The sequence below is a fragment of the Amphiura filiformis genome, unplaced genomic scaffold (assembly GCF_039555335.1).
Source record: "Amphiura filiformis unplaced genomic scaffold, Afil_fr2py scaffold_56, whole genome shotgun sequence".
Lineage (NCBI taxonomy): Eukaryota > Metazoa > Echinodermata > Ophiuroidea > Amphilepidida > Amphiuridae > Amphiura > Amphiura filiformis.
In genome coordinates, this window is record NW_027305520.1 from 263,662 (window position 1) to 281,843 (window position 18,182).

Genomic DNA, 18,182 nt, shown 5'->3' on the forward strand with positions numbered 1-18,182 from the left:
TCACTTGGTTTTGTCAAACAAAAATCCAAAATGTTTATTTACTGAACAAACCTGATGAATCTATTCAACGGTTCTAGATCTGAGGTAAATAACTACCGCCCAATATCCGTCCTTCCTGTTGTCATGAAGATTTTTGAGAGACTGATCCATAATTAACTTTATTCTTACTTGAGTGAAAACAACCTTCTTTCTTCAAACCAATCTGGCTTCAGACCCAAACATTCCACACTCACCACCTTAGTTGAGGTTTCTGACTACATCCTTACAAACATGGATGCCGGTCATCTTGTAGGAGGTATTTTTATTGATCTCAAGAAGGCCTTTGACACAGTCATCCATTCTATTCTGCTTCACAAACTCAAATCTTTTGGAATTGCAGGTTTGGAGCTGGATTGGTTTAGTTCATATTTGTATGATAGGAAGCAAGCCACTAAAGTTGGAAATGTTGTTTCTGAATTTGAAATAGTCCAGTATGGGGTGCCTCAAGGATCAATACTTGGCCCTCTCCTTTTCACAATGTATATAAATGATCTCCCCCTGGTTGTTTCTAAGGAAACAAAAATCAACCTTTATGCTCATGACACTGCCATATTTTTTGCTTCTAAAGATGTTCACAACATTAATGATCATCTCAATTCTGACCTTTCTCAAATTGCATTGTGGATGGACAGAAATAAACTCACTCTTAATTCAAAAAAGACCAAAGCCATGCTCTTTTGCTCAAGTCGTAATATTAGTAAATCTGATGATCTTAGTTTATTTTTGAATAATGATGTCTTGGAAACTGTAAATAAATGTAAATACTTAGGCCTCACTCTGGATCAAAAAATGTGCTGGGAGCCTCACATAAATCAAATTTGTTGTAATGTTTCAAAATATATTGGTCTTCTATATACAATTAGAGAGTGGCTATCAGCTGACAATTTAAATACAATTTACAAAGCTCTTGTGCTTCCCAGACTCAGTTATTGTGACATTGTATGGGGTAACTGCAATTATACTCTCCAGAACAGGATGGAACGTCTTCAGAATCGGGTTGGGAGCTATTCTCAGGGTCCCTGTTCGCACACCTTCTTCATTTATTAGGGACAGGCTTGGCTGGAAGCTCCTAAGTGATCGTAGACATGATAACTTATGTATCACTGTCTTTAAATGCCTAGCCGGGCTTGTTCCTGAAGGCCTAAATGATGTTTTTACTCTTGTTAGAGACAATCATGGCCATAATACAAGAGGTAGCTCTCACGGTAATATAGCTCTCAATTTTAAACCCAGAACTGAAGCTGGAAGACGTTCTTTCCTGTTCAGGGGGGGGGGGCAAAGCATGGAATAATCTGAAATCTGATCTGAAATATCCAATACCAACCAATACTTCCATTTTCAAAAACAGGTTTTTAAGTGTGTAATAATATTAGCAATATTTAATAGTGTAATATGACCATTTGTGTAATTAAGTAGCAAACCTTTTTAAAACAATTGTGTGAACATGGCCTTGCCCTTAGGCTTGTATTTGGCCAATGTTGCAATCAAAATTTTAGTTTTCAAATGTGTATATATAATTGAAATGCTGATGAAATTTCTTACTGTATCGATTGTTTTATAATTAGAGAAATATGCTTATTTAATTCAAATACTAAATGATGAATTTTCTTGTTATGCAAATTCTATTATGTCATAAATCTTAAACTGTGTAAATTATTTAGTTTCCAAAACATGTCTTTTAGCAAGTATAATGGAAATCTTAAATCTTAAATTTCTTTCTTGAAAAAATTCTCAATTCTTAATTTTATATTTGATAAAAAACAATTTGTAGTTAAATTTGATACGCTGTGTTTGTTATGTATTTTATAATATGTATTTTATAATATGTAAAATATGGGTTAGTTTCCCCATTTTAAATTCATGATTGTGTATGGTTATATATTTATATATCCTATGTATTTAAATATTTTGTTTCATTATTTTGATGTATTTTAATGTATATTTTTATGTGACCCATGGGCCTCATGGAAGAACAGAGGATACCTTAAAACATCCACTGAATGAGTAACCCAGGCAAAAGAAGAAATAAAACAAGTCTTAGTAAGTGTCAGTGGACCAGTGTAACAATTTTGCAAATTCAGTTCGAGCCATTTTTTGTTGTTGAAAGCAATGATATAAATAGTGTAAAAATGATGCACCAAATTTGCTTCAATTGGCACTTTTTTGCAAATTTTGAACATCCCCCTCAAATACTCCCCTGCGTATGGTTAAACAACTGGTTGTTTTCACTTCTGTATCAGACACGCGTATGTTTTAAGCAATAACTTAATAATTAGGCCTATAGTAATATGTAGTAAATTGTAACTTTTTCTAACTTACTTTTTGTACACAATAATAGTGTCAAAATCGCCCACCAAATGGCTTCAATTAGGCCTTCATTTTGCAAACTTTATAAAGCAATAATTTATACCAAAAGAGTGAAAACTTGTCCACGAATGGCTTCAATTGGGCCGCCATTTCAAACATTTTGGCTTTTTCAAACTAAAATTTTACACAATAATACGTCGGCCGTATCACATACTGACGTATTTGCAAAATATGCATTTCAAGAAAATCGAACTTGAGAATCTAGCGATTTTCATTTGCTGCATAATCTTGATTCAAATATTATTGTCGATTAAAACTACAATCTACGAAAAAAGTCCTTGGAACGCTTAGTACACTTGGTACACTCTGTCGAAATTCCGTGCAGAATTTCATATGATCATGGAAATGACGTATATTTTGCCTGGGAACAAGTATGACATCTACAACAATGATTAACCCTTCCCCTCTCCCCATCAATCAATGTTGGAACACATTGGGAAACCGCTGTAAAATATGCAAACTAAAAAACTTCCGAAAGAAAATTTTTTAAACACAACCTAGTCTTGTTGAATCTGACAAAATAATGACGAAACAAGAAATGATCGGAATGCAAAACATCGCCTGTGTACCACGTGACTTGGCAACAGTACACAAATTCACACAATAGGCCTTACCAACGGGCCGACCACAGCATTTATTCTGCAGGGGTTAAATTGGTTTTCAATTGATGGGATTGAAAACGTTATTCTGCAAAAAAAATTAATATTAAATAAAATACGTCACTATGTGAAAAGGACTAATGTCAATTTCGCCGTTCAAATAACAAATACGTCGCGCAAATACGTCAGTATGTGAAACAGTTGCGCAAATACGTCAGTATATGGAAAGGACAAAACAGCATTTTGCCGTGCAATGACAGAGTCGCGCAAATACGTAGCGCAAATACGTCAGTATGTGAAACGGCAAATTCTTCAAATTGCAGATACGATATACTGGGCTTGCGCAGTATAGGCGATCGGCAAATATGTCGTTATGTGATGCAGACATTTAAATTAATTAATATCTTACTAATTACGCCACTTTGAGGCATGGTTTTTGGTGAGTATATAGAGTAGAACATAACAAACTAACATACTAATTTCTCAAAAATGTTAAAAATCGAATACGTCAGTATGTGATACGGCCGAGTGCCAAAATGGGCTACCAAATGGCTTCAATAAGGTCTTCATTTTGCACAAGTTTCTCACTTCTGAGGGCGGGTACAACCCCCTCAGACACCCCCTGCGTCACGCAAGCTCACCAAGATGCCCGCTTCGCGGCAATATTGTATTTTAAAAAACAAATCTAATTTGCCCCCCCCCGGTCTACGAATTCATGGATACGCGCCTGATAAACCCCTTGTAACCTAAACACTTGCTTTACAGACTAAAGCTTCCAGCTATGATTATAAAGCCCATGTAACCTAAACACTTGCTTACAGAATGTAGCGTGGAAATAAAATCCCAAATGATACCTAGAATAATTGGATTTCACATAAACACATTTTTAAATATCACAACATTCGTTGGGCCCCCTTTTCATGGGACACCTCACCCCACCACCCACTATTACCCAATCACCCTACCTATTTATTCCACCACCCTACCACCACCACCCTTAGTACTCCACCACCCACTCAGTCTCCATCACATTTCACCCTACCCCGCCACCACCTTACTCCCCACCCTACCCCATCATCCACTATTACCCAAACACCATACCCCAATCACCCTACCTATCACCCTACCTATCACCCTTATCCCACCACCCAATATTAAACAACAACCCTACCCCATTACCTCACCACCCTATCCTTACTTCACCATCTACTATTACCCCTGCACCATACTCAATAATCACCCTACCTATGCCACCACCCACTATTACCCAACCACCCTACCTATTTATTCCACCACCCTACCACCACCACCCTTAGTACTCCACCACCCACTCAGTCCTCCATCACATTTCACCCTACCCCACCACCACCTTACTCCCCACCCTACCCCATCATACACTATTACCCAAACACCATACCCCAATCACCCTACCTATCACCCTTATCCCACCACCCACTATTAAACAACAACCCTACCCCATTACCTCACCACCCTATCCTTACTTCACCATCTACTATTACCCCTGCACCATACTCAATAATCACCCTACCTATGCCACCACCCACTATTACCCAACCACCCTACCTATTTATTCCACCACCCTACCACCACCCTTAGTACTCCACCACCCACTCAGTCTCCATCACATTTCACCCTACCCCACCACCACCTTACTCCCCACCCTACCCCATCATACACTATTACCCAAACACCATACCCCAATCACCCTACCTATTACACTTATCCCACCACCCACTATTAAACCATCACCCTGACCATTACCTCTCCACCCTACCACCCTTACTTCACCATCCACTATTACCCCTGCACCATACCTACGCCACCACCAACTATTTTTCCTCAATGCCCTACACCCACCACCCTGCCATTACCTCACCATCCTACACCACCATCACCCTACACCCACCACATACCCCATCACCCACTATTACCCTACCACCTATTGCCTGACCACCATACCCTACCCCTACTATTAGAACAATACCCACTATTACCCGATCATCCATTAAACAAACTTACCCCCACCACCCCAAAACCACCATCTATTACCTCACCACCCTACCCCATTATCTTATCATCCTACCACCACTGTCCTTACCAAACAACACAGTATTAACCACTACTTTATCACATAGTCACCCTTTCCACCACTCTTTCCCACCACACAGTATTACCCCACCACTTTATCACATAGTCACCCTATCCACCACTCTTACCCACCACCTACTATTACCCCACCACTTTATCACATAGTCACCCTATCCACCACTCTTACCTAACCACACAGTATTACCCCACCACTTTATCACATAGTCACCCTATCCACCACTCTTACCCACCACCTACTATTACCCCACCACTTTATCACATAGTCACCCTATCCACCACTCTTACCTAACCACACAGTATTACCCCACCACTTTATCACATAGTCACCCTATCCACCACTCTTACCCACCACCTACTATTACCCCACCACTTTATCACATAGTCACCCTATCCACCACTCTTACCCACCACCTACTATTACCCCACCACTTTATCACATAGTCACCCTATCCATCACTCTTACCCAACAACACACTATTACCCCACCACTTTATCCCATAGTCACCCTATCCACCACTTTTACCCACCACCCACTATTACCCCACCATTTTATCACATAGTCACCCTATCCACCACCCTTACCCAACCACACAGTATTTCCCCACCACTTTATCACATAGTCACCCTATCCACCACTCTTACCCACCACCCACTATTACCCCACCACTTTATCCCATAGTCACCCTATCCGCCACTCTTACCCAACCACACAGTATTACCCCACCACTTTATCATATAGTCACCCTATCCATCACTCTTACCCAACTATACAGTATTACCCCACCACTTTATCACATAGTCACCCTATCCACCACTCTTACCCAACCACCCACTATTACCCTATCACTTTATCACATAGTCACCCTATCCACCACTCTTACCTAACCACACAGTATTACCCCACCACTTTATCACATAGTCACCCTATCCACCACTCTTACCCACCACATAGTATTACCCCACCACTTTATCACAGTCACCCTATCCACCACTCTTACCAAGCGAAGATTTTGACACCATTTTCATCAAGATCGGAGCACGTTTAAATTTTTACCCTTTAGAGGTCAATGCTTGACCTTTGACCTTTTTGGTAATAACTCAAGAACAGCACATCCTAATCCTAGATAGGTAAAACTATACATTTTCTGAATCCATATAACCAGAGGGATACATTAGTAATGTTTTCGACACAATTTGATGAAGTTTGAAATTTGACACCATGTTAAGTTTAATGACCTTTCCCCCACCCATGGGACAATATTTTATTTTGGGAACGACAAAATTTGTGTACGTTAAGGATTACGAAGAAATAGGTTAGAAAATACATCATCTGGGTATATGGGAACAATAGCTGAGAACCCCACTACGGAGTGAACTGATCAAGTTCTATAAGACAAGGACACTTTAGCTCACTTTCTAGCATGTATTAAAGTGTATTGTACTGTATTCAACCTAATTTAGTACCCTGGGCACAGCTCGCAGTTTTGGACCTCACGATCCGAGCGAACTGATCGAGTTCTATGTGAGAAGGACACTTTCTATCATGTAAGTGTACTGTATTCGACCTAATTAGTACCATGGGCACTTAAGGTTGGTCTTAACCTAAGTCCTTTTTTTTATCTCGGGAGAAATTGGATATTTTACACAAATATGTTCTCTTACTACATATCATGGATTATGGATAGTGGTAATATGGGGTATATGTAGTAGTATATAAAGTAGTATAGCCATGTCTCCTACTAGAGCTATTCTCTTACTATGTTTGTAGTTAATCAAGCCATAGACCAATGTGCTCAAAACTCACTCAGCAGCAATGGGCCAGTTGAAATCCATATTATCTCCCACTTTTGTACACTTTTTATCGTCCTTTTGAAGGGAAAAATCACATGGCCCATGACAGCTTGATGAAATGGAGGGCCGGGGGTGGGGTGGGGGGGGTGGTGGCTGGGGTCACATGACAAATTTTTGGGTGGGTGTGCTCCTCCGGAATTTGGAGGTGGTGGTATGTGAGAGTTTTTGACAGCTGAAAATTGCCTGACAATATATTAAACAGAAATGTGCCAAATGAGTAATTTAGGGGTCTTTAGAGCTAAAATTGTCCAAATCAAAGCTCTTTCGGTGCTTGGTATTGGTAAAATTCAGGGGTCTTTCGGAGGCAGGCATCTTTCCATGGAGCATACCTGTATAGTCGTTTGTGTTGATTAAACTCCCCCAAACGTTACTCACACTTTTGTAAAACGTGTGCAGCAAGTGTATTATATACGACCATGAGTTGTAAAAATGGTAGGAATCTGGATATTTGCATAATGCGGGGTTTTTTTTTGCTGTCAACTTTAAGCATGAAAAATAATAATTTTTATTGTAACATTTCCATACTAAAACTGTAAAAATTATTTCTTTTTCATAAAATGTTAGCTTTTGCTGTCAGTTATGTCACCTTTAAATTTTGAGCTGACCAGCTGTGGTAAAGCAAACAAACTTGGAATTTCCTACCAGTGCCAATGACGCCAATGGTCAGTTGGTCATGCTATACAATCCTTTGATGTACTATGTATAACCGTCCTGGATGCCATGTATGTACATGTACTGTATTTTGAACATCGCATACGCGTTCGACTAATATTTTCATCGTGAAACTTGAAAAGATAAAAATATTTTCATCGTGAAAATTAAACATCAGTTCCAGATGTTTAGTTTAATAAAGTACAATACCATTGTGTAAAAAAACAGAATTTCGAAAAATATTGAGGGCGTCCTCCTCAGGAAAAGTTATGATGTGGCTTTAAGTTGACATAAATGTTTGGGTCAAAATAATGCCATTTTATGATTTTACTTTTACTAAATAATATGTGTACTTTTATACACTTTAGAGCAACAATTTAGCAGTTATGAGGCTAAAACGTTGTCCATAATTCTGTGATTAAGACCAACTTTATAGGGGTACTACACCCCTGCCCAATTTTGTGCCTATTTTTGCATTTTTCTCAAAATTATAATGCATTGGTGACAAGTAAGATATGTATATTATAGGGGCAAGGACTACAACTACTGCACTGGAAATTTTTATTTCAGCACAGACAACGGTTGTGGAGTTACAGTCAAAAATGAGGGAAAACCAATATTTGATCAATAAATCAATAACTACTTGCCTTGAGTGGCTGAATTTTCAGTGCAGTAGTTGCAGTCTTTGCCCCTATAATTATTATCTTACCTGTCATCAATGCGCTATAATTTTTGAGAAAAATGCAAAAATAGGCACAGAATTGGCCAGGGGTGTAGTACCCCCTTAAGTCATCAGAGGGGACGCGTAATAATAATTACCATATAAGTGAAACTGGATATTTTCATGTCATAGTTCTTGAAAAGTTCTTGCAATGCTGCCAATGGAACAAAATAATTAATCTCCCAACTCCCCTCCAGTACCAATACATTGTTCGGTTTAAATTGGCGAAGACGCATAGCATCATGAGTTAAGCAACTGGATGATAATAACTTGAAGTTAAGGTTGGTCTGAACCCTGGAATTATGGAAACTTCCGGGCCTCATAACTTCTAAATTGTTGGTCTAAAGTATATAAAAGTATACATATTTAGAATGGCAAAGACTTGATAAGTTCAGCTGTGAGGTCAAATTTGGGTCAAAATGGCACTTTTGGCCTAAAATCCCAAAAATAATGGTTTTGGCCCACTTCTTTTTTGTGCACCATAACAAAAAAATTCTTGGGCCAAAATTTTTTTTTAATTAATTTTTAAAAAACTAGATCAAAATATCTAGGACCCGTTTTTTCATTTTTTGAATTTCGACTAACTTTGAGAAATTTGCCCCAAAAATGGTCAAAAATGTTGATTTGTCAAAAAATCATAAAAAGCCCGATTTTGGCACAAATTTCAAATATTTTTGGTGAAATTGGTCAAATTTCAAAAAATAAAAAAAACGGGTCCTAGATATTTTTGATCTAGTTTTAAAATTAATAAAAATTAAATTTTGGCTCAAGAATTTTTTTGTTACAATTCACAAAAAAGAAGTGGGCCAAAAACTGTTATTTTGAGATTTTGGGCCAAAGTGCCATTTTGGCCCAAATTTGACCTCACAGATGAACTTATCCAGTCTTTGCCATTCTAAATATGTATACTTTTATATACTTTAGACAAACAATTTAGAAGTTATGAGGCCCGAAAGTTTCCATAATTCCAGGGTTCAGACCAACCTACATGGACAAGACCCAAGTTCATTGTATTTGGCTCGCCACACAATATCAATCTCGTCTCCTCTTCACTTCATCTTATGGTTGGCGATACTGTTATTAAACCTGCCACTTCAGTTCGTAACCTTGGCGTTAAACTTGACTCACCTCTATCCATGAATGACCATGTATCTGGACTCTGCCAAACTCTTAACTTCCAACTTCGCAATATTGCTCGAATCAGGTGCTTCCTAGATACAGACTCATGCCATCACATCATCCGTGCACTCATATTATCACGCCTCGACTACGGTAACTCTCTCCTTGCTGGCACCACAAACATCAATTTATCCAAACTGCAGCATATTCAAAATAGGGCGGTGCGTCTCATCTACGGCCTCAAACGTTGTGACCACATAACCCCATACACCAAGGACTTACATTGGTTGTCAATGTCAAGATCCTCACCATCATAATCAATGTGTCAATGACATAGCTCCACTCTACCTTCAATCTGGAATTCATTCTTACACCACATCTCGTCATTTACGCTCTTCCATGGATACAACACGGCTCTCCATTCCTCTCACAAACAAATTAGCTGGTGATAACGCCTTCACTTCCTTTGTTCCTCGAATTTGGAACAACCTCCCATGCAACATCAGGGAGGCCCAAACACTGGCCAGCTTCAAAAAGCTTTTAAAACCCCATCTTTTTCAAATTTGATCCATTTCTTGTCATTGCTATTTCTTTCTTTGTTTTCTCTTATTGTAATGCGCCTAGAGCTAAAATTGTATAGGCGCAATATAAATCTATGTATGTACAGGGTGTAACAATAAAATTTATACAATTGCATTTTGACTTCTCAGGAAACAAGAAATGTCTTTAAAAAAGACAATGCCTAAAGAGATTCCAGCCGGCACCATTTGTTATTAGCTTATAAGAGATACTTGAAATGCTGGCTTTAAGCCATCTTGCAATGGTAATAATTCTGATGTATTTAATGCAGGAATACCTAGACTCGCTTGCCAGTCTCGTGTACGGCGTTTGTACACTGAGCCTGGATTATGCCATTTTGTGTGTCAATGGGATTTACACACTTAACGTTTTCCTGTCACCAGGACCAAAAAAAGTACTAAAAAGGCTACTTGGAAATTTGATGATCATACCTAGCATGGAGGACAGGCCTAGGCAAAAAAACACACATTTTTTTCTAATAATTTCTCCTCAAGGGTCAATTATGTCGACAAATTGTTCGCAAATCCACAGCAGGGTTGCAAATATACCATATGTCACTCGGAGTGCGACAATTTGTAAAGATAAATTTATCACAGGTATTTTTCTATTAATTTGGCCATTCGTCTGCATATTACCAAAAATAATGCATTTTGGGCCACCGTTTCTCTGTGAACGTCATTTATGTTGACAAATTGTTCGCAAATCCACCACAGGGTTGCAAATATGTCATACGTCACTCGGAGTGCGACAATGTGTACAGATAAATTTATCACAGGTATTTTCTATTAATTTGATCATTCGTCTGCATATTACCAAATATAACCCATTTTGGGCCACCGTTTCTCCGCGAACATTTTATGTCGACAAATTGTTCGCAAATCCACCGGTTAGTTTTAAGGATATAATACACAAGTCGAGTCGAGACAAATCGAGTCACATAATTTCTCAAGTCATATCGAGTCATGAGTATCGAACAATTTTTTTACATTTCGCTTTGTTTATTAAAATACTACTTTAAATACATTAGACCTATGTGTATAGTGTACTATTTAAATTACTTCAAGTTATTAACCACCTTGCTTGATTTATATTTTATAATATATAGCTTATTGGTCTGGGTATAATACAACATTAATGCATTATAGTTCTCTCATGTCAATGCATGTATTAATCTTGAGCATTTCTTGAGTGATAACTATGTATCTCAATGTTGGGTAAAATCGTATTAAATGTTTCTGGTAGATCGTTAGTATAATGTTTGAACATAAAGCTGTTCAATTCAAGTTTTAAACTATTATAAAACATTTTAATAAAGTAGAGAGAGTGGGCTGGAATATTAGTAACGATTTGAAATAGTTCGTATATAGCACACGTTTCTAATCATGCTACTGTAAGTATAGATTAGCAGCATTTCACATACCAGCACACTTATCACTGCAAAAAGTGTGTCTAGCATGGAGACATGTCCTCAGTAGACATGTCTTAATTTAGTATCTTTGTGCAAGTCACATACCATAACCACATGTCTTGTGGTTAGTCATGACTTTATGCATATGAGTCATGTCTAGTTTAGAGACATATGAAATTGCGATAAGACACGACTCGAAGAATTAGTGACTTGTTAGAAGTCACTTATTCGATAATGCGTCTTTAATTAGGACATGAAGTAAGACATGTCCCATTCTGCTCTTTTTAATTAAGACATGACTTACTGTGTTGATGTCTTGTAGCTAGTCATGTCTTAGATAAGGACATAGCTCAAAGTCCTGCCTTTCCACAAGCCATGTCTCCATGCAAGACATGACTTGCATAAGGACATGGCTAAAAAGTGTCCTCAGGTAAGACACAATTTTGCAGTGTATGTTAGGTTTTCATAAATACAACTCCAAGAAATTTGGTTTGATTGATATTGTCAAATTTACAGCATTATCCAATGCAATATTTACCGACGAGCATTTACTTCATCACTTCTATCATCGTTTAGCACAGTTCCCCTGAAACCATAATAATATTAATATTCTAGACTATTCTAGATTATATAATGCTATTTTCCGGGACTATTTTATTCGCGATTCCCGGGTTGGGTGGTTCTTGTGACTATCTCTAATTACCCAACACCCGTTACCCATATAGGCCTACTTGCCCTGACCTTTTAAACTACTAATAGGCCTCTGCACGTGTGCCGTTTTGGAATCCGATGAGATGCACCTGCACGATTAACCTGAGGGTTGTCAGAGGCATACTGACATCCACTCCTACGGGAGAATCCAGGGGAGGATGAGCAGCCAGCTCATTCCCTTGCCGGGTGGTAGTACCATATAGCCCCCAGATCCTGTCTGGGTGACCAACAGTGACCGAGCTACTTCACATCAACGTAGCACTCGTCAACCCGCAACAGTGGCCAGCGTGACAAGTTAGGGCCACAACCCCTAACTAATATGGCAGCACAAAGTATGAAACGGCCCTCAGTCCCCAGCAGCTCTCAAGTCCCTGACCACGGGAGCGGTTATGGTGAGGCGAGAGTAGAGGGTGCTAAGAATCACTGGGAAAGGACAGGCTCCCTAAAGGAATTGACTATTTGCACATATAATGTGCGAACCCTCCTTGGCGAACCAAAACTTCATGAGTTGGAAAAAGAACTTGATCATATCACATGGGATATCCTCGGCCTATGCGAAGTTAGACGTCTGGAACTCAAGAGTGGACACATGCTTTACACAAGGGGTAAAGATAATAGCAGCACTGGAGGAGTTGGCTTCCTAATACGAAAAGACTTGGCATCAAATGTTGTTAGCTACAAAAACCAGTCGGACAGAGTAGCACAAGTCATCATCAAAATCTCCAAAAGACAGACCTTGAAAATCATTCAATCGTATTTGCCAACAATCAGCTACCCAGATGAAGATGTAGATGCAGTCTACGAAGAAATTAACGAACTGCTCAACCAAGACAAAGCAAATCACACAATCATTATGGGAGACTTTAATGCTTAAGTAGGAAAGAAAACAAACTCAAATGAAACCATGCTAGGAAAATATGTGGAAGAGCGAAATGAAAGGGGAGACAGGCTTCTAGAATTCACCGAAAGCAAGAACTTACAAATCATGAATACCTTCTTCAAGAAAAAAGAATCTCGTAAGTGGACATGGTGAAGCCCAAATGGATTGTATCGAAATGAAATTGACTTCATCTTGACAAGCGAACCAAAAAATGTGAAAGATGTCTTAGTTCTAAACCGCTTCAACACAGGAAGTGATCACAGGCTAGTAAGAGCAAGGATCTCCATCAACTTGAAACTGGAAAGATACAAACTCGTGCAAAAAAGAAGGATGCAGGTCAATCTGGATAAGCTACAACAGAACAAAGAGGAATTCCAGATGAAGCTGCAAAACAAGTTTGATCTCCTGAAGGATGAAGCAGAAGACCTAGATGTAAATGATGTCCGTGAAAGACTTACAAACACAATCCTAGATTGTGCTTTGGAGACAGCAGGGAAAAAAGACCCACAGAAGATAGACAAGATTTCAAAGGAAACTTTTGAAATGATGAAAAGGAGACGGGAAATGAAGAACACGATTGGAATCCAACATATCGAGTATACAGAATTATGCAAAACCATAAGGAAGCGAATGACAAATGAAATCCGAGCACACAACACAAAGATGATTCAGAAAACTCTTGAAGATAACAAAAGCTACAAGAAAACAAAGCAAGGACTTGCCACTGGAAAATCTCAAATAATAGCACTGAAGGGGGAAGACGGAAACATAATCTCAGACAGAGAATTAGTCATCAAGCGGGTAGAAGAGTTCTACCAAGATCTCTACTCCAGCAAAGTCCATATAACCCCACCAATTATAGATGTTGAAAGTGCAGAAGAGAATATACCACCAATTGGAGAGGATGAAGTTAACAAATGTCTCAATGACATGAAAAGAGGTAAAGCACCAGGAGAAGATGGAGTGCTAGTCGACATTCTCAAGGATGGAGGCAGCGCAGTAAAGGCAGAGCTTATAAAGCTATTCACACTATGTATCCAGACTAACAAGACACCGGACAGTTGGAATAACGCCCTTATAATTCTCATCCACAAGAAAGGGGACATCAAAGACTTGAAGAACTACAGACCAATCAGCTTACTCTCAAACACATACAAACTTTTCACCAAAGTTCTTACAAATCGGATTACCAACATCCTTGACTTCAACCAACCCAGGGAAAAGGCGGGGTTCCGGAGCGGTTATTCAACCATGGATCACCTTCATGTCATCAACCAAATTGTCGAAAAGATGGGTGAATATAGACAGCCACTATGCCTTGGATTCATTGACTACGAAAAAGCTTCTGATAGCATTGAGATCCAGGCAGTCATCACAGCCCTCAAACAGCAAGGCGTCCATCCTGGATACATCCAGATAATAGATACTATCTACAGCAAGGGCACTTCAACAATCTGCCTCCACAAGGACAGTGATAAGATATCTATCCAACGAGGGGTGCGACAAGGTGATACCATTTCACCTAAACTGTTTAATGCGGTGCAGCACTTCAAGAAATTATACGTCACCTAGACTGGGAAAGTAAGGGCATTAGCATAAACGGAGACAACCTGAGTCACCTTCGCTTCGCAGATGACATAGTCATAATAACAGACAATGCTAAAGACCTAAGAGAAATGATCAATGATCTCAACCAGAGAAGCAATCAAGTGGTACTAAAGATAAACATGCAAAAGACAAAAGTCATGTTCAACCAGTTCGCCACAGAACAGCTGGTCATGGTAGGGAACACAGAAATAGAAAAGGTGGACCAATATGTGTACTTAGGACAACTAATCAACATGACTCACAATCACATGGATGAAGTAAAGAGGAGGACTAGGACTGGTTGGTGTGCATCATGAGAAGTAAGATGCCAACTTGCCTGAAACGAAAGGTTTTCAACCAATGTGTACTACCAGCCATGACCTATGGAGCTGAAACATGGTCACTTACTAAGAGGATGGAGCAAAAACTGAAAAACTGCACAGCATAGCATGGAAAGATGTATGCTGGGCTACACCAAAAGGGACAGGAAAACAGTGGCATGGATCAGGAGCCAAACAGACGTTACAGACATAATCCACACAATAAAGATAAAGAAGTGGCATTGGGCTGGCCATCTTGCAAGATCAACAGATAATAGATGGACAAAGAATGTCACAGAATGGATGCCTTGGCTGGGCTCAAGACACCAAAGCAGACAGAAAGTCAGATGGAGGGATGAGATAGCAAGTTTCATAGGGATCAGGTGGATGGCAAAAGCAAATGACAGGAAACTTTGGTGCCAACTTGGGGAGGCTTTCGCCCTGCAGTGGGCTGAATACGGCTGATGATGGTGATGAATGCTTTCCGATGCTCGCACTGTGCCCGTCGGTATATTCCGCGCACTACGCGATAGCGCGCACGCGATACGCACAGCGAGCACGCGTTAGTGAGCCACTCGCACGCGATAGCGCGCGGACAGAGGGACGGACAGACATGCCATGATTAGTATTATGATGGCATAAAATATGACAATTTATCAAAATAAATTTATAACGAACGCTTTTGTGGATATTTGCCAATACAATATACATCTGACATGTACATGGTATATGATTTATGTCTTCAGTAGGAATTCAGCTGAGACTAGTCTCAGGTTGTAGTAAGCTACAAATTTCAAATGTTTGAGGACTTGTTCTCATTGCTTACCTGTGTTTTCACATCATATTTTGTGGTCAAAATGATTACAAATGTGTAAATTTGCAATCATTTCGTCGTGTGTACGGCGAACGTTGTGCTACTACTTCAATAGTGAAACAGACTTATTCCCGTATTTAATTGACAATCCCGTATTTGATTGACACCAAATTTCTCCGACATGGCAGATGTCGAATGCTATTTTACGTACCGTTATCAGCAAAAATACAGCTGATTTAGCCAAAGTGAACATTGACTCATCGGTTATAATATATTCCTAGCATATTGAGCTAACACCACAGCTACTTGGTTTTTCACAATATACTAGTAATAAAATAAAGAAAATCAGTAAGCTTAACCTGAGACGAATATACCTAGGGGAGACCGGGGCGAAGTGGAACAATTTTTTTGTCCAGCCCAATCAGGATTACGAAGGAAGGCAAGGCAAAACTTAAGGTTTACAAGATACATATTTGGTGCATACGCACCAATATGAACCTCGCGCCAATCGGGCCGTCTTCACGTACCAGAGGAAAAGTTTGACATATCGCGACTCTGTGGTTTATTTGGTTAACAAGATAGAGGGTTAAATGCACAAAGTAGAAAAAAGTAACTATATCTCATCAACCAATGATTCTACAGATATGCGACCACTGACTTTTTGTTCCTTATGACCAGAGGCAAAGTTTGACATATCGCACGACTCTGTGGTATATTTGGCTAAAAAGATAGAGGGTTAACTGCATGAGTGTGATGTTCTTATTATATACATGAGCTTGGCGATTGAGTGCCGCACATACAAAAGTTAATGGTGGTATTCCGCTTTACCCGTGTTCCACTTTGCCCCGGTCTCCCCTAAATATTTGTTTCAGGCTTAACTATTTAGGTGCTGTTCACAAAAAAATTCGACATTTTTGTAAGGCGGGGGGGTGCAGGCCCTCTAAATATCCTTAAAATCCTTCACAGATACCTTATTTCAGATTAACTTCTTTAAAACAATAAAAACTTTAAATATTCAAAGCTTTATATTCTTTTCAAAGTCCAGAATCAAGTCAAACATTTTTTATAATCACTCTTCAAGGCAAACATTTTACTACAACCCCTTATAAAGAATTTATGACCGTCCCTGCCAACGGCTTTTCTAATGCATAATTCATTAGCCCGACATGCAGACACATTGAGCATTTTGTACCGTAAGAACTTTGTGGCAACATGAAAAACGTAGCCCAAACCTGAGTTCTATTAATATTAGAGTACTTGACTGAATGATTTGTCATGGCAATCCGGCTATTATTCCGCCCAAATAGTCGTGTTTCGGGCAATTCCATGTTACTCGCGTTACATTTTTGATAAAATCAGCACATTCAATGTCATATAAATATAATTGAACAAGGAGTTGATTTATTCATCTTCTCTTCACATGTACTTACAGACCCAATGTATCAAATCACATGTACTTTTAATTTGTGAATAACTAGATGAAACATTTATTAGCAAAAAATGAGATCGTGACTCGCGTTACGAAAAATTACACCTTCAAAATTAGGCTTTTACTTGTTCAGTATTTCTCCTCAAACAAACAGCTGCAGACAAAAGTTGATACCACTAAGTAATTACCTTATAGTGCAGCTGTACTACAGAAACAAACACCAACTATATTTGAGATCGGTATTTTTGAAATGGCCAACTTAAGTTAACTTAGTGTGTGACTCGCGTTACGTGAGTCACGTTACGCTCACTATTTGATTACATGGCCCCACTTTGAAAGCTTTAAACATGCTCAATTTCATTTCCATTATGGTAAGTTTTACTTAAACACTATAACAATACTGTAATTCAGCATTAAGAAGGACCCTCTCCTCTGGGGTGGGGAAATACCGCTGGTGGTGGGGTGGGGTGGTGTGGTGGTGATGGGTTAATGATGGAAATAAAAAAAAACCTTCCAATTTGAATAAGAATACAATTTTTATGTACATAATTTATCTTGAATAACTTGTGTCCATTAACACTTGACACTTTATAATACACATTAACAGGTCACTTTCATTAACCCTAACACCAGATACTGCTTTTTGCTATCAAAAGTTAAAAAAAGGAACAAGAAAGGAGAGAAGATGAATAAAGAAGTCACTTGGTACCCCAGGATTGGAACCTTAGACCCCTTGTATGCCAAGCACACAATCACCGGCCGGTAGCTATACGGGTTGCACTGGCCCAGCCTGCAATTCCCTGAGCATATAGCACTTAGGCTGAGTGTGTCATCGCATCACGTGGGGTTCATTCATGCGCTATGGTTATCATTGATGTATTTAGGCGTGTTAGGGTTAAGATAATAACAATAATATAGTTATGTGACATGCTCCCACAAAATGAGCATAAAATCGCAAGTTGGGTGTTTCGAAACAT

At 39.1% G+C, this 18,182-nt stretch overlaps 1 protein-coding gene across 1 annotated transcript; it reads left to right on the forward strand.

Annotated features, from left to right (window-relative positions):
- Positions 1-12,494: 12,494 nt before the first annotated feature.
- On the forward strand, positions 12,495-13,049 carry LOC140144465 (uncharacterized). Its single transcript, XM_072166275.1, has one exon. The coding sequence runs from the start codon at positions 12,495-12,497 to the stop codon at positions 13,047-13,049; it is 555 nt and encodes a 184-aa protein (XP_072022376.1).
- The last annotated feature ends 5,133 nt before the right edge of the window (positions 13,050-18,182 follow it).

Bases quoted from the DNA above. Each gene is read 5' to 3' on its own strand.
- LOC140144465 (XM_072166275.1), top strand. From the start codon at position 12,495: ATGGCAGCACAAAGTATGAAACGGCCCTCAGTCCCCAGCAGCTCTCAA.